At 38.7% G+C, this 24098-nt stretch overlaps 1 protein-coding gene and 1 long non-coding RNA gene across 6 annotated transcripts; both read right to left on the bottom strand.

Annotated features, from left to right (window-relative positions):
• Positions 1–262: 262 nt before the first annotated feature.
• Positions 263–6544, bottom strand: LOC146760730 (uncharacterized). The gene is made up of 3 exons (XR_014946657.1): positions 6427–6544; positions 6291–6348; positions 263–398 (listed from the first exon to the last, which is right to left on the bottom strand). It is a non-coding gene; the product is annotated as an uncharacterized LOC146760730 (long non-coding RNA).
• A 575-nt stretch (positions 6545–7119) lies between these two features.
• Positions 7120–21591, bottom strand: KATNBL1 (katanin regulatory subunit B1 like 1). 5 transcript variants are annotated; one of them, XM_085549050.1, is made up of 11 exons: positions 21480–21591; positions 16844–16953; positions 15429–15556; positions 14436–14476; positions 13796–14075; positions 12466–12584; positions 12244–12294; positions 12059–12148; positions 11422–11511; positions 10949–11042; positions 7120–9462 (listed from the first exon to the last, which is right to left on the bottom strand). In XM_085549050.1, exons 3-11 carry the CDS (start codon positions 15540–15542, stop codon positions 9430–9432), a joined length of 912 nt encoding a protein of 303 aa, XP_085405176.1. In that variant the 5' UTR covers positions 15543–15556; positions 16844–16953; positions 21480–21591; the 3' UTR covers positions 7120–9429. The 5 variants fall into 5 exon arrangements, with proteins under 5 accessions (XP_085405176.1, XP_015720350.1, XP_085405177.1 ...); XM_015864864.3 differs by lacking the exon at positions 16844–16953; XM_085549051.1 differs by lacking the exons at positions 16844–16953; positions 21480–21591 and adding an exon at positions 21265–21382.
• Between the last annotated feature and the right edge of the window lie 2507 nt (positions 21592–24098).

Below are 24098 nucleotides of genomic sequence, written 5' to 3'. Positions count from 1 at the left end.
CAGTAGGCCACAGCCAGCTAATGCACTCACTGAGCTTTCTACTTCACGATCAGCTTTACTGTAAACAAACACAATTCACAAAAATTGTGTAACATATTCTGTAGGAATTGTATTAAAAAAAAATTCCTACCTATGAATATTGTAAAGCAGGATCATTCTGCCATCTACTGGCAATTCACAGCGCTACACTAGGAACATTCACCAGGAGTAGACTTCAGCAACAACGTTCACACTGTTCCAAAAGCATGATCCCCTAAGCAGGCCCTACTTCTGGCTTCCACCAGCATTATCTCCACTTTTCTGGTAGTAGGCATCTGAGAGCACATACACGGTAATGCTTTCATACACTCTTCATAATGCTGACATTGACATCAATCACCGCTTTATCTGGTTGCAATCTGTGAAAGAAGAAATTAAATCAGTTTAAGTACAAGGAAAAGGCTTTAAACTTTTTTTTTTTTTTTTTTTTTTTTTTTGAGGAAAATTCCTGCTGTAAGAAGTCCCACACCCTCTCTTGCAAGCAGGGTGTGACATAATGGCAACATGGAAATTGTTTTCATAGAGCTTTGAGGTGCTCATCTATTTACTACAAAGCATATCCCCATATCTCTTTTAAGTGGAATTTATGCACAACTGTGCAAGCAGGATGTCTAAGAACTACAGCATCTGCTAAGCTGGCTGTAAAAGCAGCAGCTCTGCATGGAGCAATGTTACTCATGGGCTCAGATGCTTGAGCTCTGGTTTGTATGGTTACCACCTGTAGTCATTCACTTACTGCTCTAATGGCACATTCCATTCAGTTCCCAAAAATGAAAACAGTGTGAAATCCTTGCTTAATGGAATGCGCTTTAAATGCCATGCTTCCCACTCTCCCCCCCAACTGGGATTCTACTCACATAATGCCACAGGGCAGTCACTCCATACTGCAGTGTTATCATATCCCTTGCAGAACCACCAGTAGTTGTTTATTTTTTTCCTTTCTTTACTTCACTATTGGTAATTTAGCACAACAAAACAAACAGAATTCTGTCCTTTGTACTTCAAGCTGAAGATATTCAAAACTTGCATACTCACTTTATTGGACAAAGCCTTAGTAGCAAAGCTTTGCCTTCAACTCATTCTTAAAACAAACTCCCCAACATCACAGTGGTTCTGAATTCACCTTGCTAGAGCTTAACCACAGAAATGATGAACCGATTCTGCAGCACCCTGCTTTTTTTTTTTTTTTTTTTTTTTTTTTTTTTAAGCATTAGTTACTCTTGTTGCTTGTCATTCCAAGCTACAGAAGCGCTCTTTCATGAACACGTTCTAGCAGTTCCCAAGAAGCTGAGAATGGCAGTTCTTGGCCATAAGTAGCCCTGCAAGCACCATCTTTGTAGAATGCAGATAGCTGATGCAGACATACACAACCTTGTCAGCACAGCTGATACTTCAGGGACCTTATCAGCTGCTGCCTCTCTGAAACTCAGTTCTTAAATAAGAGCTACAGATTGCTTTACTTTATTGTTGTATTCCACTGGCCTGTGATCCCTGTAACTATTTTAAAGCTATTAATAAGCAACTTTTGGTCTTCTGCGCTTACATCTTAGCCCTGTTTAGCTGAAGGAAGTCACTTGGAGGCACTTAATACTTCTGTTGCACTGTGAGAAAGCTAAATAAGAATCCTGTTTATGTTTCAGGTGCATTCCTATTTGTGTGGGCTGGAATGCTGAGTCATGAGAGCCAATGAAGCCTCTCCATGACAAGTACTGGTTACTACCTTAAAGAACTGCTCAAATGAACACTATGGTGAATTAGAGGCATTATCTATCATTAACCAATGACAAACAAGCTAATTTTCTATGTGCTGTTACATTGCTATTCAATGCAGTAAACGATGGCTTCATTAAAGCAGGTTGACTGGCAGTTTTGCAAGTGGTTGTGATGTTCCCTTTGTGATTTAAATAAAGGCACGGCAATCTTAGGCCTCATCAGGTAACATGAGCTAAATTACGCACTTTGATTGAAAATACAAACCTTATCATAGGAAATCCTTCCAGTTGCAATATAAAACCTTGTGGTTATGAGGCTTTTTCTTCTCTTTAATAATTTATGTAAGACTGGGTACTTTTTATATTCTGCATAACAGTTTGCAAATTTGCGGGGGGGGGGAAACGGTAGCATAAGTCACTTTCAAATGCCCCTTCTCCTCTCTCTAGCTATTTGCTTTCATCATTTTTAAGTGTATTTGACAACAGGCTCCTCAGGGAAGCTCTGTATATCTGGTGAGATCCAGTGCCAATAAAGCCTTGCTAGACACAGTAGGAGTAATGAATTCAATTTTGGATTTTGCTTTTAGGACTTCTATTTTAGGCAAATAATACAACGATGAACCACAGAAAAATTGCTGAAGGATTAAAGATATAAGCTCTTACCTTCTCCTAAGCCTGAAAAATTCAGAAAAGCATCTTAAAATTGGCATTAATGTGAGGTGACAGAAAATCTAGTGGCTAGTTTAGATATGCATTCCACAACTGAGCATATACTTTTGAATGCTGACGCATGAAAGTAGCAAACACTAGAAAGGAGAAGCAAAAAGAAATAATTGCCAGGACTACTTTCTTCATACAAGAATCATGGGAGAATAAACTCTTAAATATACATTAGTAAACTGCAGGCCCAGGTCACACATCTTTTAAGAAAGGGAGAGGACACAGCAAACAAAACAAATACCCCAGCAACCTTCTCATTAATTGCATATTACAAAGGAACCACAGACCAATCCTTTTGTCAGAAAAAAATATTAATGAGGATATCAAGAACAGTGGATAAACTGATTTCTACATATGGAAATCTATTAAGATCACAGTTAAGACCTGGTGATTCGTGGAGAAAGAGGTCTTGCCATCATTCACAGAGACAGGGTTATTGACTTCAGGACTGTTTAATCCAAACCAGACTTGATGCAAAACTCTCATTTTCCAGACCTTGCAGAAAACCATTGGCAGGCTGACCAAAGTATCAGAAATATGTACAAAGCTTGCATCCAGAAATGCAAGAATACTTCTTATTAGTCCCCAAGGTGAAGGTCAGTGTTAGCAAGCTGCCAGTTCTGAAGACGGCTCCAAGGGCGTTCTCCTATTTACAGCCCTGCAGAATGAAGTGTCTGAGGTCACTCACCAAACAGTCAAGCAATCTAGAAAGCTGCCTGCTAACTTCGGGGAACCCTCAGATGCACATTCTAATATCTCTTTTTTAAGTGGAAAGAGGGTGGCAGCATTTATTGTCATCTGACTACAGCATGACTTTGTGCTGGAGATGAAGGAATTCTAGCTTTCGGGTTAGTTTTTAGGCATTTAGCTTCTCATAACAATGAAACATAACACATGTTGCTATTTAAAATCAAGAGTTGAGATGGAAAGAATCCCTTCACAGATGTTAAGGGACACACCACCAGGAGAGGTATAAACACACTGCAGAAAAGCATAAAAGAGAATTCTGCACAGCAATGACTTCATAAGCATAGGCATGCTTACCCAGCATACTGTGAAAAAGAATGCTAAGCACATCCTCACTACATCCATCTCTGATCATTTTCCACAGCGTCAAACAGCAAAAGGCATAAGCTCACTAAAATGAGATACTAACGAGTTTAATATCCTGTACTTAGGGGGGAAAGATGAGGTGGATAAACAGCAAAAAAAAAAAACAAAAAAAAAAACAACCCTAAACTAAACCACACACCATTGTGCAGCAAGATTTTTCTCTAACTAACCACCAGTTTGCCAGCTGTAAGCATTCAGAACTATGGGTATTTTTAATTACTGTTTTGTCAAGGGCCTATTTTTGAATGCCATTTATATTCACACACACACTCCTAGTAGCACAACTTCAACTTAAACCTGGTAGTTGATAGAGCCATTATATTAATGCGCATCCTTCTGTGTCTCCAGTATTAATGCAAGGAATACAAAAAGTGATGTAATGCACATATTTGTTATCAGAAGTACTGTACTTCTCTATTCCCTATACTTTCCACAGCTAAACAGCTCTTAGCTGATTTGATTTACAGTAAGAAGCAGGAAGGCTCCAGATACATCACTTGGGAAACAAGGCGTACCAAATATGAAGGCATTTTCTTCTCACTTGGGTAAGTGACAAGGGAACTCTGCCAAGCAGATGTGCTCCAACACGTCAGTGGGGTGGAAGAGCAGCATGTGGGAAGAAACAAGACCGCTCCGTGTGCACCAAGTCTCCAAGCTTACCTCTTCAAGTGCCTCACTGTAATGGAATTAGTCACACAGGACTCGAAACACTTCCTACATCATCAAAGCTGAATCTTCAACTAGCACAGGCACCCTTGACAGGCAGACAGAATTTTTGTAACGTGTTGAAAACCAAACAGTCCCCTATTCTGAGGGCAGTACACAGTTTTAGCAGAACCCCTAGCAGCAGGAGACTAGCGAGCAGGACAACTAACTACTCAGCTTATACCTAATGCTAGTACTTGCTGTTGATATAGAATTACTCCAGAAATAACTCTTGACAATAATTACCAACTTCAGTCAATTAAAAAGCCAGGCTTTCAGACAGAGAATAGATCCTGTCAGTTACTTTCCAGTGTTGCTTTAGTTTACTACTTCATTGCCAACGGCAAGAATCTTGTAACATTCAAAATAAAATCTGGTCACTGCTAGTACAGTGAAACCAACGCCTATCATCGTTTATAACACCCTGACAATGTTATTTACTTCTTTCCTCCAGCTGGAGCATTAAATGGCATAGTCACACTAATGATATTCAAGCATTTTTACCTCCTCCTTTTCATTCAGAAACTTAATGGTACTTTAAACAAACACAACTAAGCCTACTGGCCAGATCAAATACTATTAGCAGAGATAAAAAGAAAGAAGTTATTTGTGCTCTCCTAATAAGACATGCAAGTTGTTCCTTCCTGCATTCACACAAGAAGTGCCATCAGCAAAGAAGTAGCTTTTGGTTTCTTAGCACCAGGAGTTAGGTCTTCAGCCTTCCAGCACCATCATTCTACTCTTACCTAGACCAAATAGGAAACTGCACAGTTTGTCCACACGTGGCAACACAACTCAATGGCAATGCAATAGAGACAGATGTTAAGAGAAAGAGGATCTGGGAAACTTCTTTATTTAATCCAAGCATTTCTCTGGCAGTGGCAATCCTCCTCTAGTCTTCTCCAAAAAATTGCACTTACAGAAAATATTTAGATACATTTAAAAGTACGCATAAGAGACAGCTTGCTTAAAACAGTGGAACAACACAATTAAAGCCTGTTACCACAAAACACTGGCTATTTTTCTGATGTCAAGATACTTACTAACTATTTGACTATGGCTTTCAATCTGTGACACGCCTGAAAACAACTGCAAGAGCCAAACATAATTCTGACTTTTTGAAAATGAAACTACACTGATAAAATACAACTTGGAAAAGAACCATCTACATAAATTACAAGAGAGATTTGAAACTGTTTACAGCTCATATTAAAATATGATGCTAGGGTGTGTATTTATTCCAACACACCCTCAGTAGCAGGCAGCCTTGGAATGCAACACTATCTTGATATTTAGTAGTTTCACAATACATACAGTGCTCACAAAAAGTAACAGTCAAAATGGGTGCAATCTCTGTGAGATCTATTAGCTTTGTTTCTTTCAAATCAAGCATGTAGAGAGCAGCCTCCTTCTGACTTTCACAGAACAGCATCCTTGACATAAACATATTAACTGTTGGAAACCATAAAAATTGCTTTCTCGCATCTTGTTACAGTAACACACAGGTGTTGAAATGGGGCAACTGACTACTGTTATCTATTTACCCCACATCGCTCCAGGTCTGAATTAAAGTAGGGATCAGTGCCAATCAGAAACAAGTATGTGCCACAATCAACTTGAAAGCAACAGACCTCAATCTGAAGTCACCAATTACATTGTTTAAGTCTACATAAAGAGATGCACTACAAAACTATCACTATTATGGAAACAAAAATACTGTAGCCCTGCAGTAGTTCAAGTCTGTGTGGTCATTTCTACTTTAAATGACAGTACTATAGCCCTGTCCACATGTTACAAGTTAGTATCAGAGTCCAGCTTTGTCCTTCATGGAAAAAAAAAACAACACAAAACAACCACCCTGCAGCTATGGTTATTTAGAGTGAAAAATCAAGTTCAGACTCAAGAGCTTAGCCACAAATGTCCACTTCAATTAGCAGATATTAATAGTTTGTGTTGACAGTTTAAGAGAAAGTTTTAACTGTAGCTTTCAAATAGTCTTACCTTTATTTTGTCAACTTTCACCCTCCCTCAACTCAACAGCAGATACAGTATATTTAGACTACAAAGGGAAAGAAATAACATTATTAAATACTGAAGAATGAATGTATGGGGAGAACGTGTGGAGACAGATACTTACATTTAGTCTCATTCCAAGGCAGAAAACAGAACAAGGAATTAAAACAATGGATTAAAGCATGCTCACATTATTCTCAGTGATTCTTTAGTTGTAGCCTACAATTACTATCATATGTAGGAAGGTAGTCTGAAGACAGATATTAAACCATGTCTGACATTTAAAGAGGCTATTAATAGCTGCTTTTTTTTTCCCCCTCCTCTAACGGAGCATCAATTTAATGTCAGTTCCCCACACAAGAACCAAGCGCCTTCATAAACTGAAGAACTCACACTGTTCAGAGGCCGGAGTAACTTCACACTGGTAGCGTGATTTGCATTGCTCTGTACTTTCAAATAGCTGCCTGAGCCATGACTGTTCCCCTTCGCACCCGAAGATAGGAGACAAAATACAGCTGCAGATCTCCATATATCTAGTCTTCTAGTCTACTAGCTTCTTCACAACCAGCTCATCAATGGGGTAGCTTTTTCAGCCTCCTTTCTTCATCGCTGACTAAACTCTGGTGATTACATTGTATATAAATATATTTTTTAAAATAAATATTTATCTAATATTTAAACATTTTAAATTTGAGCCAGTTTCTCAGAAAGCTTCTGTAACTAGAGTTTAGGTGAGGGGGGAGTCCCAGTTCACTCTTCAAGTAAAAGCTTTCTGAACAAATAAGAGCATTTTAAATAAGGCACAGATACTAATGGCTTCATGTTTAATATTGTATTATTGATGCTGTCAAAATACAACTTTTGGCAGTTAAAAAGTAATGCATTATGTTATTACTCAACAATAATCATCCTAAAGACAATCTTATCTTGCCATTTAAAAGAAGCACCATCCACGGTTATATATTGTTAAATCCATGGCCATACATAGAATTCAGTATAAGACTACATGTTCATATCTATTAAGCCAAATTTTTGAATAGTAGAGTATTTCATTGTAATTAGTGATTACTTCTTGTAGTACCTGAATTATACGGCCATGAATTTTTTCACCTTATCTATTAAAAAACAAAAAACAAAAACAAAACAGGAGAATTTAAAAAATGCGTTTCCACCACCTTTACAGTATGCTCCTTGAGGAGCCACCTAAGAGCTCCAGCAGTTACTTTACAAGCTTTTGTTAGCTTTACATTTCAGTGCTCCAAAGAACAACAAAGAAAATGACATTATTGTGTTGTAGTTCTATTTTTACTTGACAGAAAAAACATTCTTAGAAACACTAAGTTCTGCCTCAAAAAAATCTTTGCAGTGTGAAATACCTCTAGTTACACATAATTCTAGCTATGTTGCACTATGTATATCTCAGGAGATTGTCCCAGTGAAAGTTTCAGTCTTGGGATGTCTCAGACTTTCTTCCCTGTAGTTGATGGCCTATAGCACAAAACATTTGATGGTTTAAAGAATATTCTAATAACCAAAGAGCACCAGGTTCTGATGACAGATTTCTAATTGGTCTTCAGAAACCAGCAATAACGATGTATAAATAAAATACAAACTACAAATGAAGTAACAGGAGGCCTAAAGTTGTTGACTGCTGCTTGAGTTCAAATCTCATTTGTTTCACCTGCAAAGTAAAAAAAAAAACAAACAAACAAAAACCAACACAAAACACACTATTCTTTTGCCCAACATCACAGTAAAAGTGCATTCATTTAATGCTAATGAACATAACCCCTCCAAGTACCTGATCATTCTTTTTTCAGATTTTTAGAAAGCAGATTTGGTGTTGTATTTTTGTTTAAGTGAAAAACTGGCACTTCATATGCTTTAAATTGGAAAAACACGCTTCCTAACCAGAAGATAAAAACATGGAAGCAAGACTAAAAATAAAAACTCCCTCAGAGCTGCTACTGTATAGCTTTCAAATTAAAATAGCAAAGTACAGCAGTAGAAGAGTAAAAGTTGATAGTTTTTTCAATGCTTTTGCGTTTGAGCTTTTTTTTTTTTTTTTGACACCATTAAATCCAGTTAGTAATTGACTGATTTTGCAAAACTATTTGTCAGTTTCTTAAAGGAGGTAGAATATGAACAATGTGACTTGAATAACAATGGCCTTGTCTGGCTGTAAACATTTCACAAATAATAGACATAAATATCTACAATAGGAAGTACTGTGGAAGAAGTTGTCCCAGAAACTAATTTTATGAACTGGAGAAGAAAACAGTAGATACATTTAATATATTTACTTATTCGCATGTAGTTTAAATGATACAGAACAAGATACCATGTTAGAAATCCACATACAATATAAAAAACATTTGTCAGGTATATTCACCATTCTGTTCACATTTGTAATAACTGTTTATCCAAGCTTAACTTCAGTTGTTTATATTATTTGTCCTGCATGTATTTTTGTGTATGTGCAATGTTTCAAGAACAACTACACAGTGTGAAACCCTGACTTTCATAATAGTTTTCATCAGAATCTGAACATACAATAGCTACTTACATCTCAACACATTGGCTCTTTCAAACACTAGTAATTAAGGCATTTTTGTTGTATACTTTTTCAATAGTGCAAACAAAAATTGTCTTTAGTTTCAATTAAAACAAAGAAATAATTGAGTATTTCAGAGTTGTCTTTAATAGTTGGAAGATAGTTGTGCATTTTGGAGTTCTTGTAAATAAACACTTAAAAGCTCTTAATGCCGATTGCTCTCGTTGGTTCTTTATTAATGTCAGACAAGATGGCAGAACCAGTTGAATTCATCTTTTTATGCAATGCTGTAGGAAAACAGTGAATACTTATGAATGAATCCCAAATGCAGCAAAGGCATACAGTTTTCATAGTGCACTTTCACCTCACTGAAGTAAAAGTTGCTCCTACTAGACATTTTTCCACTTCAATGTGAAGTAGATTCTTAGGATTTCGTTAGTGGTTTTATTAAACAGCTTGACAGTTCAGTTCTCTTCCAGCAGTATTTCTCAGAAGGCTTTCAGAAACAGTATGTATTTCAGGAACATCTTAGGGGATTGTTTCACCACATAAGCACATCATTTCTCAATCGTGTCAGCACAGTTGTAATAAATAAGCATTTACATCCTAGAAGGAAGAAAAGAGGACAAAGTGTTTGCCACACTACCTACTGCCATAATACCAACTGTATGTCTGAGACAGGTTAATCAATCAGGACCATAATGTAAGAATTAAGACTAGGACAAATTTCAGAATATCTTCAAGTTCAGGATTGCTTCCTTTTTTTTTGCGCTCATGCTTTGAAAAACAATTGTTAATACTTTACTTATGAGCACAGCGGGACTAATTGCCTAAAGCCATCAACTTGGCATTTCTTTGCTCCCCTCACGAACAATGGCAGGATACAAAACTATCATCATTTAATGAAATTATGTACATGAGATATTTTCAAGAGTCTTCCTACCCAACCTACGTCCCTCCAACATTCTTATACTACTCCTTTGCTCCTGACTTGTTCAGGTGCCCTTGGTCACAAACATCCTGGTGAACCTTAAGAAGGCAACAGAACAGAAAGAATCGTAGAGGAAAAACTGAGGCTAGCTGTAGCTGCTATGCTGATCCATCAGAATAACTGGGCAATCTATATTAAAAGCTCCCATTGCTCTACCGGTGGAGAATTAGTTGATTCTTCTGCATAGCAGCCATCTGAGACTCTGTAAGAAATCTGTAATTAGCCCTGTAGAGACATCATTCCAGACAGGGAAACAGAGCGGTCCCAGAAGGCTAAGAAACTTACTGGCTTGATACACTAATGCAACAAATTCTACATCACTGTAAGATTCTAAGTAATTGTAGATTGAACAAAGCTCCTACACATATAAATAAAGCGGGCAACCTCTAAATTCTTTTCAAGTTTACACTAACCAAATGGCTGCTGTATGTCCTGGGAAGCTTCTTGCTCAGTTTAATTGTTGGTGCCCAGCCTCAAAAAACTACCTTTAGAGTAGATGAGTACCACTTACAGCAAATGATGTATTTATCAGACATCACACATAGTACTGATACTGTAAGTATGCCATGAAAGGCAAACAGGGCATTCACTTCACATGGAGCCACCACTGCCCTCCACAAAATCACTATTTTCTAAGTACTAAGACAGAAGATTTAAAATTCAGCATGTTGCCACTTGTCCTGGTCACTTAACATGCAAATGTTAACACCACTGCCAGACTGAGAATCTGCTGCATCACACACAGATGAGGTAATGCAGATTTTAATCAACACACCTGTCCTTCACAGTCTACTGAATCCCCTTTTTTAAACATTCTAAGGTTTATCACTATTTACTATTTTATTAAACTCCATTAAGAAGATATTTTATAAAGGACAAAAAAGATTAAAAAAAAAACATCAGCATTCTAAACCACACTACTAGAACTTCAGATTTCTGTAAGGACTGTGCAATATACTTGAGCACTGATTAAAATACTCTAACAGCTGATACAGTTCTAGCCTTCAATAGTTTAGAGTAAATAGTGTCCAGTAAGAGGAAGACTGCATATATATAAATGGTATAGCTATACTTATTACTCAGCAACTGTAACTGGATTACCTTTGCTATATTACCAGTATATCCTGGAACCATAGTAAGATGATTTTCTTGTTCCCATAATTCACTTAATTGTTGTTTTAAAATAATCATATTTCTGAAAAACAACGAAAAATAGTTTTTAACATATGTACTACAGTTCCCCATATTTTGCTTGAAACAGGTGTTTATACTTTATATAGCTTCAGTCTTATTTTCAACTCATAAATTTTACTTCTGCAGTACCCCAATGACTATATTATTTGTTAGAAGTTAAAAGAAATACAAGAATTATAATCTTACAAGCAAATTTTTGAACACCACCCATGATTTGATAATTCAAGAAATTAAATGCCTTTAAACTTCTACTTTCAAATTATAAGCATAATTTTTTCCTTTGTATAAAAAGGTGTGCTCCTGTTGATCAGTATTAATAGGAATTCTGAGATGAAATAAACTACAAAAATATTTAAATGTTTTTCCAACACTATACTCACCCATCCTCTGCCCTCTCTTTATGCGCAGATAGTTCTGACCACCATCTTTTAATTACAGCTTGAAGCCAGTTTAGGCCAACTATCACATATCTGCAATAACATATTTGACACGATTCAAACATCCACAGGTCAGCTAATATCTTCATACAAGAATGCAACTTAGAAAGCAACACATCTGTCTTGCAAGACAAACCTAGACAAATTCTGTTTTAGACAATTGCTTGTGTTCTTATTTTTTAAGTTGTAAACTGAAGTTCTTCTTTAGAAGTAGTGAGATTTATCTTATACCTGAAAGTCTTACTGATTTTGTGTTACCGAAAATGCTGAAACCTCGCTGCCCTTGTGCTTTACTGTTTAGAATGACTGTATCTACAACTGTATCTACATGACATCAAAAAGCAACTCCTCCCCTGTGGTTCTTAACTCTGCAGAAGTTTCTTCTTTTTTAATTTAAACTTCTGAATGTTATTAAAAACAACACGAGGGCTCATGCGGAGGCTCCTTTAGGTAGGTGTTATCCCAAGAAAGGCAGGGTTGGTGGAAAGGAAGATGAGACAGAGGACAAAACATCTTTAAATACATGGGCAAAACACAAGCAGCAAGGAAGAGCATTTAGACATCTGAAATTGATACTTACTCTTCATATTTGCTTTTAAGTAGTGATTTCACTAAAGGCAAAAGATCTACACAGCAGCCAACTGAAATATATGGTTTTTCTTCCTGTAAACTTAAAAAAAAAAAACAAAAAAACAAGGTGTTTCAGAAGTGCCAGAAATTCACTGTGGGTACAGCATGTTCACATGTCCCACTTTCTGTTTGTACCTGTTTGTAAGCACAGGAAGGCAGTCTACTACAACTCCAAGATCATGTATCCTAGAAACATGAAAGATAAAACAAGTATCACTAGTCGAACATAGGTTCAACTGTGTTTCCATTAATAAGTAATTATTGCTAATTTACAAGATTTAAGGAAACCCTAAAAGACTGCATCATATTTGGGTTTTGCTACACTTTAAGAATACAGAGGAAGAGAGAAAAAATTACCTCACTAGGTAGGCTACCAGTTCACTTATACTTCTCCTTCTCCAAAAGGTTAAAGCAACATTCAGCCGCAGATTCCTGCTAAACAGAACTTGAGCCATGGTTTCATGGTCCTGAGAAACCTGTATGTTTTTAAGAATACAGAAGAAATTTACTGCAAGTTAAGTAGTCAGCAATGACACAATAAGCTGCTTCAGTATGGCAATGCTGGAGTATATAAAAATCTATTTTACCACCTGGTATAATTATTAGAAGTTTTCCTAATAACAACCTTAGAACCAGACACCAACAGACCTTCTACTCTACCCAAAATCTGCAGAAATAAAGTTTGCAAACACCTGAATTGAGATATCTAATAATTAGAGCACTCATAAGCATTAACCTTTAAGTCTCACCAACTCTGAGAAGTGCTTGTTTAGATGCTTATCAATTGGAGAATATTTAATATAAGCCAGCAACGTGAGTTCACAGCCCAGGAAGTCCATTGTATTTCCTGTGCTGCATCAAAAGAAGCATGGCCAGCAGTTTGAGGGAGGTGGTTGATCCCTTTTACTCTGCTCTTGTGTGACCCAATTTGCAGTAATGCGTCCAGCTCTGGGACCCTTTGCACAAGAGCAACACAGAGCTGTCGGAACAGGTCCAGAGGAGGGCAATGAAGATAATCAGAGGGCTGGAACATCTTTCCTGAGAAGACAGGCTGAGGGAGTTTTCACTGATCAGGCTACAGAAGAGAAGACTTTGGGGAAACATTAAGAAGGCCAATGTAAACACAGCCTACAAGAAAGATGGGGAGACTTGCTCATGTAGAACAGTGATAGGACAAGAAGGTAATGGTTTCTTAAGTAGAAGGGTAGGTTTAGGTTAGATATTAGGAGGAAATTCTTTACTATGAGTAAAGAATAATACTTTACTCATACTAATACTTACTAATCTCTGTAAGAACAGTCTTATGTAATAATTTAAATTGCTGTCATTGACACCAAGCTAAAGCTATTAAAAACAGTCCCATCCAACCTCACTAGCTATTTCCAGCCATACAATAACACCTTAAAAACAAATTAGGCCACTTAAGTCATAAAATCTAACCTGGACAAAACAACATTTTTGACTTGGTGCTTGATGTCAGATCTAAGTTTGTGCTGATAAAGTGGCAGGACTACTACTGCTGGCAACTAAATCATAGTCTATCGAGGAATAAAGACTGCAAATCACAAACTGAGCCAATCTGTATGTTAAGAAAACTAATCTGGTCGATAAAAACTTTCACAGCCAACTACACAAAAACTACTACAAATACTTATGTTGAACTCAGATTTCTTTAAGCTCAACTTACCTCTGAAAAAAATGCACTATATTTGGAAGAGGGGCCTTCTGTTTGAGACGAGCCAGAGTCACTAGAATTCAGCAAGTGTGTTCGACCATCATTCAGTTTTGCTGGCAGATTCCCTGCACAAGCTAGTTCATTTTCTTTATTTGCCATGTTATAGCCCCTTGATTTAGGGAACTGTTTCTTCTTGTAACAAGGCTTTGCAGTGTAACTATAGACTTTTCTTTTACAATGTACTGCTTTGAAGAGAAATAGGGGACTGGTCACCGTTTTTCCAACTGTTATTCTGCAAAAACACATGAATATTTTAGTAAAGGTAATTCTAAACCTAAGTCAATACTTCATATGAATCTAAAATATATCATTATGAATTCAGCATTAAACTTCCAGGCCACTTCAACATTTTACCCCCAGTACACAGCCTTATGACACTTGAGTTATCAGAAATAAGTTCTACCACCAATATTATTGTTCTGCTTTTTTAAAAATAAAGTCATTACATAAATGGGCAAATAGCAAGCACTGTCAGTACAGTTACCATTTTTCATTGTGACAGTTTGGGTGTTGTAATAAATTTAAATTGCTTCTTCCTCCCTGCTTCGCTCCCTCCTGAAACTTCAGACTCTAAACAGAAAGACCCTCCTACCTGTTTGTGTATGAAGCCAGCTGTTTTGGAGATTTCTTATCCTGGGAGAAAGGGAATAAAGAAAGTCAGGCTATTACTAAAAAGACTCAAACAGTATCACTGCTTTTTCAAGGAATGCATTCACTGCAGATTCCCTCCCAGCCACCTTCTCTATTTCATTGACACACAGCTACAGTAGCATTTTTGCAAATTATTTCACAGTGACATACAGATGTACAGCTGTCCTTGTGGCACCACAATCAACTAAAGGTTTGTGGTGCCTTTGGAATAGGTAGGATTGTGACATCAGAGACTGACAGAACTAAAAACTGTGACTAATATAAAAAAAGCAATATTACCCATCTCTGATAAACACTTAATTGCCAACAATCCAGCAGATTAGCAGATGCAGGAAAGATGGCAGCAGCAAACATTTCTCCAAAGCACAACAATAACAAAAAATGAAGGCTGACGTTGGTAGAATCAGTTTGATTATCCTAGATTCACTAACAGGAAAAATAAGCATCCTGATGCCAATGAGGCAGCAAAGAATGTTAATATCATGAAGGACTAACAATTCATTTGAGTTATACCATACAGATACATAAAACCCTTAAAAAATAAGCAATAATTTGAATATTAATTTCTAAATGTTTATTTTATAGTAAAATTCAATGTTTTAAGAACTGTTTCTCCTACCCCACCTCTCAGATTTGCCATCTCTTGACAAGGGAAAACTTTTTGACAACAGAATTCCTAACCTAGAACATTTTCTGATGAGACCACAGGAAAGAAGAGGAACAGAACCAAATTGGTATGTGCTGCTTGCATGGACAACATGATACATACATGTAATCCCTGAGTGTACCATACTCATAATACAATCGCTGTTCTTTTGTACATCTAAGCACAAAACACTCAGCACCACTATGTCTCCAGTCCTAGACTGGGCAAAGCTATAAACCTCTGTTTGAATATTTACTTGAGTTCCATTGAAAGATGCAAATTCCTTACCTCCTTCATGATCTTTTTAGTGGAAGAAGAGATTCTTTTTCTGGGGAGATCAACAGGACGACCTTCAATAAGCAACACTTTCTGTTTTTTAGCATTGTGAGCTTCAGATGCCATAATCTCTCAGATCCCTATTTTCAAGGCAAAGATCAACTCAGGTCATATTTTGTAAAACATTCTGTCAGCTTTCTTCAAATGCATCTAGCAAATACAGTTAAAATAGTTCAAATATTAGCAAGATATTCAATTATATGAATAAACCAAGATATCACTGTTTAACAAACACTAGCTAAAAGCCTTATTAGTACCACCCTGATAGGCACTTCAAAATTCCCACTTTCAGTTTCCCACAGAAAGCAAAAAGTTACACTTCTCCACCCCCAAGAAATACGGATCTTGTTGACAGATCAGCTCAGTACACCTGCACTCTAAAGCGCCATACAGGCAAGAATTCATGTAAAGAATAAGACAAACAGCTCATGAGAATTCTCCTCCAAATCTATTTCATCTGCTATCTAATGAAATATAGTTGCTCTCGATTATTTCCAAATGAGGAAAGACAGGAAAATAAAGATACTTCATATTTTTCAAGAATAAGGCAAGCTTAATCAGAATTAAAAAAAAAAAATGTGTTAGATAACTCCTGTTAGGTGGTTGGCAATACCCTCCCACAGCTTCTCCTCGCTATATCGCCTGGGTATTGTGAAGGAAAAAAAAAACACAACTATTTCACACATGATCTGTATGTATATACAGGAAAGTGGTTTCCTGTAGCACCCCAGAAAAACAGGGAGGACCAGCTGCTACTGAAGTTAAATCCCACAGAATCAGCTTGTCAGATCCAAGAAGGTCCTTAACGTCAGCTCCTGAAGAATCATTTTTGCAACTATCGCTGTGACAGTGACAGCTTACACAATTCTGCCCTGAACAGTTACTTCTTACTTGCCTGTTTAATAAATCATCTCAAATTCCCTCCTCTTTCATGCAAAGAAAAGTTGATTCCTAATGTATAAAACAACATTGTTAAACTGGAATGCATTCTAATTAAAAGTGGAAAACAGCACGAGGTGAGAAAAGCATCTTAAAGAATCCTGGTTTAGTATATCTGGCTTCAGTGTTAGAGTCAATCTTTTAAGGTTGAGTCAAAATAACTGAACTGGAAAGATAAGATTTCTACATAAAGCTGGATATGCCCAAAAGAGAAAAGTGAAAAGGATTACACACTCTGTTAAAATGTGATGAGAGAACATGAAGCCTCCAGATGAAACAGGAAAAGAATGTGGACTCCCACTTTAGAGCCCAGGAGCAGAAATCCGAAAGGGCCAACCGATGTTCAGATACAGAGGAATGCCTAGTGAAGTAAAACCCTCCCATCTGTGCTCACTGTCCTACAGCTTAGGGTGGTCCCTCAAGTTTACCTTGTTTTGTTGGGGATATCTAAAGACAAAGTAGCAGCAGTGAACACAAGCAAAATGAACAGCAACAGACCCGCAGAAATGGACGGTGTACATCCAAAAGTTACATGAACCTAGGAAGAAATAGCTGTGTTATTAAAAGAGGTACAGAACCTCTCCTGTAGAGATGCCAGTGCGCCTAAGGGAAAATACAGTCAGTATTTAAAGATGGCCTTAAGAAAGGTTCAGTGACATCTCTGTTGCACAAATTGGTAAACAATGCAATTAAGTATCGAATTAGTAGATACAAATAATGTCTTGTGAAAGAGTCAACCTCACTGAGTCCCGCTCTGAACAATTAATGGCATTCTCTGAGCAGGTGATGCACGCTCACAGAAGGTAGTACAGTATGGGATATAGTAGTACAGTATGGGATATGGGAGAGCTAAAGGACAGATCACACGTGAGATTCCAAAAAAGCTTCCAGAAGTCCCTCACTGAGGTCTCTTGATAATTAAGCAATCTATTGATGAGAGAAGGTTTCTGCATGGAGAAATACCTTACAGTACTAAGTGCTCTGAGCAGCTCCCAAAGTGAAGACTGCTGGAATTCTGCAGAAAAACTGTACAGCTTGAAACATTCATACAGTGCCTCATGAAGGGGATAAATGAAGGCTGCTGGCAATACCAGGTTATACCAGAAACTAAAGATGAGGGTTTAATGACAAGTTAAAGAATTGTGATGAACAATAACCAGAAATGAAGATTAGGGGTGAACGTAGAGCACAGCATTTATGTCCACAGGTGTGAGGAAATTCTTGGTTCACAAACAGAACTACAGCCTGCAAGCTAATAATTAACACCCACAATAAAATGTGAATATATGACACTTGGCTTTAGATCTCTCAGACTGCTCAGTGCTCCATAAGGATCATTGATCAGCAATTAGAGATGTGTACACTTGGGAACCAGAGGGGCTTTACGGGAAATGGAAGCAGTCAAGAGAAGTATCAGATACATTCCAGAACAGACACTGCCATCCACTGCTATTTTTGATACATATGGAGAATATTAAAAATGGCACTAGATCTTTTTTGTACCAGATGGAGCAACTTATACCTCAGCTTCATGAATTTCTGACAATTCTGTCATCACAAGTGCAGCTAGCGACATAGTTGGCTGCTTGGAACAAATTTCTTAAGGCTAATGTAACTCCTCTGCTTTACACGATTTAAAACAAACTAAGGATAAAATGAAGTCTCTTCAGCTCTGCCGTAGCTCTTCAACATACAAGCTTAAACTGTTCTGCAGCACACTTTGTGACAACTGGAAATCTGAACAGAAATGCACAAGTTCATTATGTTGAGAGACCCCCATTCCACCCATTTTCTCCCTTCTATGAAGGGCTTTACTAAGCAGATGACAATCCTTCCTCCCCTCTCCTCAGTTTTCAGGAAACAGAAGGACTAGTGTAACAGCAACCACATGTAATGGGAAGTCAGGTTATCCTTACCCAGTCACTAGATGTTACCTTGACAAAGTTTTCCTAGCAGCTTTAATACAGCGCTGATTATTTAAATAAAAAATACCCCCCACAAACCTGTGATCTAACCCAGCTGCAACACACCTAAAATCACACGAAGGAAGGCAGCACTAAATGGCTTCCAAGTGCGTAGCTGTCAAAGGCAAGTATTAACAAACACAGCCACTCCCTCCCATGGGCCAACATTCTGGGCATGGCCCCCAGAAGGGGACAAACTTTTCCTTGCATGCTACGTAACCTTCACATGTTTTAACATAACATGAATTTCTTACAGCGCGCAGACTTGTGTACTTCACATGACAGCAAAGCAAGCGTGAAGTCGTTCTAGTTCAGCCATCTGCAATATCCTCCAAAAGAATCAGCCACTGCCAGAATTCTCTAAAGCTCCTTTTTCCTCCAGCACTGCACATACATCAGCCATCACAGATGTCCCGGGGTTTCTCCCCCACCCCTCACGTTATATCAAGAGCATGTTCTCAAGGATGACAACATCGATCGAAGTTAATTATTTGTTACTCCGCACAGAGAGGAGGTGCCAGATCTGAAGGCATTTGAAGCTGGCACACATCATAGAGCCAGGAAAGAGCAAGTGATTTTACTAATTATTATCAGATGGAAAAGGCTTATGGGAAATCTCCAATAATGGTTATTCCAAAAGGTAATTGGTCTAGAGAAATAAATTAGTGCTATCTTATGAGGCAGAAGACTGAGTAAACTTGGCATCATTTCCTTCCATTCTAAGTCCGACCAACAAATACTACAGATTCCATCCGTCTCTTATTGTACATCTTCCACACACTTTCATTATGAAACAGATTTTTGTGTAATTACTGTTCACTAAGTGCTACGTACTGAATTATCTTAAGAAAGGCATTCCTCAAAACCTTGAATTACCATCAATGCAAAGTTTCTGTGCAACACTACAAGACAAGCCTTTCACATCACCAGGGCACGAATCTCAGCCAGATGTACCCGTTAGGTCCCTTCTTTCAATCTGAAGTGACTTATTAGGAAAAAATTAACATCAGCTAAATCAGCAGTAAAGAAATACTGCTTGAGTGACAAATTAATGCTGTAACAATTTTTTAAGCTCAGCTTCCTACTACACAGACATGGAGTTTTTTCGGGGCCTGCTGTCATAAACAGCCATAATGAGGCTTTGGAAGTGACCACAAGTCAGAGTTCAGTGAAGCTCGGGGAGGATGAACCCAGGCATGGGGCAGAGCTCCCTTATTACAAAGTCTGATAACTGAACATCTGATTCCTAGGAAAATATTCCTTCCAGGAAAGGAAGGAGTAGTAAAAGTACCACACCATGTTCTGCACGTGGAAGTACAATTTAAAGGCATGTCCAATTTTAAAAAGCACTGGAAAGCAGAATCATAGAAGCAGCCCTCTAATAAGGAAAGGATGTTTTTCACCTGTTGATTTTCACCTATTAACAACACAGGAATAGCAAGGCTGGAAAACTTCTATTGTTAACATTATCTGACAGCTGTTAGATAGAAAACAGAGCTCAAATACATTGAAACTCTCACATCAAGACTGTCAACAAGCTTTAAGAAATCACCCATAAAAAACAAATGCTTTTCTCTTATTTGCTGTTTAACCCCAATCTGTAGCAAGAATCTTAAATTCAAATTCTGAGAAAGGTGCACTGCAACTACTTCCCTTCCAGCCCTAATGGAGCTGCAGGTACCCACACAGCCCCACGAGGCCAAAAGCAGCCTGCACCTACCTATACTGCACGGCTCCAGATCACATGGCATTGAAGATTACACTTAATGTCACCCTGCGTGTCTTTTGATGATGAGATGCTAAAAGCATCTAAAAAGATCTTTCCTAATTCAAACTTCAAGTCCCTCACCATAGGATCAAGATATAGAGCGTTTTAAGTAAAAGATATCCTTATTATTCTAACCGAAATAAATCAAAAAGAGAAGCTGCAAAACTTATGGACGCAGTTCACATAAATTACTGTAACACTACAAGACAGGATACTCATGTATGTAAACATATTCCTGTAATGACAGCTACTAATACTATTTTTAAAATGTAGTAAGTGTTCTCAGTTATAAAGCTTAGGAACTAAAAATAAAGCTAACTTGAATTCAGCGAAGCGAGGTTACTGACATTTTAGTCAAAGTTATTTGCACTGATTAATAATGAAGTAACAGCTTTAAACTAAAACAATTTGTTTTTTTCCACCCAGCAAGGACCAAGAGCCACTCGTCTGCCATCTGCTACGCTTAATTCTCCAGCAGGGCTCACCCTTCTTGTCCTTCTCTGTCTGCAGCTACACAATGGGAAATACAAAAACCAAGGCAGTGAGAAAGGCAACATTCCTCTTCCAAAAAGCAGTTTTTAAGCAAATAATGGACTCATCCTTGCTCCATAGCAAAGCACGTTACTAAAACAACAACACCTCGATAAAACTATCACACAGTCTCTCCAACTGGTTTCACTCTTCAGAGTTCGTTAGGTCTACACTGAACGACAAGCCAAGCCGCTCCAACACAACAGAAAAAGAGATCTGAAGTCTTTTTAAGAAAGCAATTAACTCCGGCTCCCGAAGCAAATGAAGATGTCTTGTTCCCTCCCTCTCCTCCCCACTGCAATAAGGCATCTGTCACACCCAGGGCGCAGAGCCCAGTCAGCAGGCCTCGCCCCTGCTATTATCCTCCCCGGGCAGCACTACAACCCTGCCGCGCTCCCGCCGCCTGCCTACGGGAGCACACGCCGGTTTCGACTCTGGGGTGACGCCGTCGTCTCACAAAAAGGACGAAGCGAATCCCCGACCGAACCGACGCAGGGCCGCCCGCCGAGCCCCGCACGGGCACGGCCGAGACGGGCGGTGAGGCCGCCAGTGCCCTGCAGCTCGGTAGAGGCGGCCCCGCTCCCACCTGCGCGCCGCCCACAGCTGCCGGGCCTGGCGAGGCGCCCCGCGCTGGGCCCGAGCGAGCGGCCCCGGAGATCCGCCTGCGGAAGGCCCGGCCGCGGCTCCTCCCAGCCCGTCTCGCAGCGCCGTGGGCGCGCCCCGGGCCGAGGAGGGGCCCCGCCACGAGGGACCCCCCGCAGCCGGCCCTCCCGACGCGGCGGCCCTCCCGGCCGCGCTCACCTGCCGCTCATGGTACCGGACGGCCCACGCCGACAGGAGACACTGTGACAGGAAGCTACAACCCGGAGCCAGCGCCCACAGCCTGCGCCATTCAAACGGCGCCGCGCTGCATGCCGGGCCGCGCCCCGCCTCGCTCCGCCTCCGCCCGCGCCGTGCAGGAACAAAGCGCCCTCTGGCGGCCAACCCGCAACCGCCCGGCGAGGGGAGAGACTGCGATGGCACCGCGATCCGGGGTTGCTCAGCACAGGGAAGGCTTTCTGATGCGTCACGTTCCTCGAGTATTTTATTGAATCGGGAACTTTGCAACCCTTCATCTCTACTGTGTCCGCAGGCAGCTAATGACACAGCACGGTTACGAGCTTCACATGCTAAGTCAGTCCACGCCGACTGCAGAGTGTAGCTGAGTACAAACAGCTTCTCTGCCCCTGAGGCTTGGGTGTATTGCAGCCCTCTGTTTGCTCGGGTACAGCATCTCAGGATGCACCTGCAAAGTAAAGCTGGTGGGAAAGATGGACTGTTTTTGTAATAAACAAAGGAGAAGGTGAGATTTATTCTGCATCTCCACTTCATTCCTTTCCATGGTAAATTCTGCTCTGAAGTACGACATTTTGTCATGCAGCTGCACTACAACCCTGCAGAACCAGGACCACATCTGTACCTGGCACAGACACATTTTGGATAGGCCATAATGCTCGTTCCTAGAGCACCTCACTCTCAGTTTGGGGGGAAGAAAGGATGAGCTCTGATAAATTACTTCCTTTCTTCATTAAGTTGAGCGTGACAATTTAAATCACTTAAACCATAACTCAGTTATTAAAGCATTTCTTCAGTGTCCGAGTAGCTCCATGACTATATGGATCTAATTGATAACTACATTACCTTTTTTTTTCCTGTATTTTATTTTATTTTATTTTATTTTATTTTATTTTATTTTATTTTATTTTATTCCTGGCTTATGATTCAGGCTTTAGGACAAGGCAGTCTGTAAGATACTGGCACATAGCAAACCACTGCTATTTGAAGAAGGCATTTGATTGATAGCTCTAAAAATGAGCTACAGATACATATTCGAGTCCTCAGTTCAGACAGCATTTCTGTTTATTCTTCTTGTGCCAATATTATTCTATAGTTAAAAGAACTCACTTCCTATCACAGACGACAAATAGACATCTGCTGTTGAAGAATAACTTCTCAGCAATTCTGTTTTCCCAGGTTAAATAAACTAAACATTCTTAATTTCCTACTGCAGGATAGCCTTTCTATTTGCTTAATCATCCTAATGTCAATTTTATGTTCATTTCTGCAGATGTCACAGTGTTGGTTCACACTTCCTTGATGTACACTGCTTAAAGTATTCATGCTTCTTGTGGTCATCTGAGCACTTCACCCGTGGATATCCAGGCACATATGATCAGTAAGCTTTTTTCTTTTTTTTTGAAAATGATTTATTTTACGTTCTTTTAAGAAACATGGTACCATACTGATGAAAAACTTTATCAAAGGAAACACATGAAATGTTGTTTTAGAGATTAGGACAATTATCACATGATGCATGCCTAAAAATGCTTGGGCTTTCCTGAACAGACTTTTGTTCCGGAGTTTATCAGGAGCATAGAGATGAATACCAAGTAGATTTTAGAAGGTAAGTTAGTCAAATGCTGATGTTAGACAGGTTGAAGTGGCAGAAATATTCCCCTGAGTATTCAGAAAATTGAAGAAAAAATGCTGTTTGCATTTTGTTTGCATTATGTCTGAGTGGTCCCTTTTTGTAGAACAATAGTTAAATCCAAAGATAATGGTTTATGAATTAAAACCTAAAGAAGATGAAATTGAAATTACCACATGGAGAACCTTGAGGGACTTATAAAACATGGTCTGGTTCTGTGTTTGATAGTCTCTGTCACAAGGTCTTAAAACTGAGAGAATACATAAAATGGAAAAGGAACCAAAGTAATTGAGACTGACCTGTTTATTTTGTGAATCTAGTTGCTTTTTTAGAGTCATGTTTTTTGTTTGTTTTGGCTTGTTCATGTTTGTCATTGAGCAAAAAGCAGTGCTGGTCAGTGCTGGTGGTATCCTCAGAAGGTCCTAAAAATGTTCTGTCCCAAACAACAGCATTCCTTCTTAAAGATGGCACTTCTCTTACTAGAAAGATGTCAACATACCAACTTAGCTACGTGTGGCAGTTTTACATGCTGATGGACATAAACTACATTTGACTTTTTAAGTCTCTAGGAACTACCTCAGTGTTTCAGTACTGATAACTTCTATGTTTTTGTCAGTGCTAATAGTAACATAGCGTGCTTTTCTTTTCTGAAATTGAATAACATTAAATGCAGATCAATGATATTACTGTTGTAGAGGAATACTAAAGACACCAGATGCTTCATTTTACAATACTTTTCTCACCTACAGATTACATTTGAATAAGGATATAAGTTGCTATGCAGACATTAACATACACATATAAAATAAAATATGTTAAAAACGTACCATATAAAATCCAATCTTATTTAGAAGACTGATACTATCATGAAAAAAAATAACATGCCAAAATGAATAATGTCATCAAAGGGAATGTGTGTTCCATAAAAAATGAAAAAGGACAAGAACTTGACG

Source organism: Coturnix japonica, chromosome 5 (assembly GCF_054131305.1).
Source record: "Coturnix japonica strain WE chromosome 5, WE-NBRP24, whole genome shotgun sequence".
In the NCBI taxonomy this organism is placed as follows: Eukaryota; Metazoa; Chordata; class Aves; order Galliformes; family Phasianidae; genus Coturnix; species Coturnix japonica.
Note: the sequence above shows the minus strand (reverse complement) of the source record. Positions and strands in the feature narration are given on the sequence as shown.

Excerpts from the sequence above, each read along its gene's own strand:
- KATNBL1 (XM_085549050.1), bottom strand. The coding sequence starts at position 15,542 with ATGGCATCTGAAGCTCACAATGCTAAAAAACAGAAAGTGTTGCTTATT. Across the intron at positions 12,585-13,795 it reads ATAGTGCATTTTTTTCAGAG|GTTTCTCAGGACCATGAAAC; the intron begins GTAAGTTGAGCT and ends AAAAACATACAG. Across the intron at positions 12,295-12,465 it reads CTGGTAGCCTACCTAGTGAG|GATACATGATCTTGGAGTTG; the intron begins GTAATTTTTTCT and ends TCATGTTTCTAG.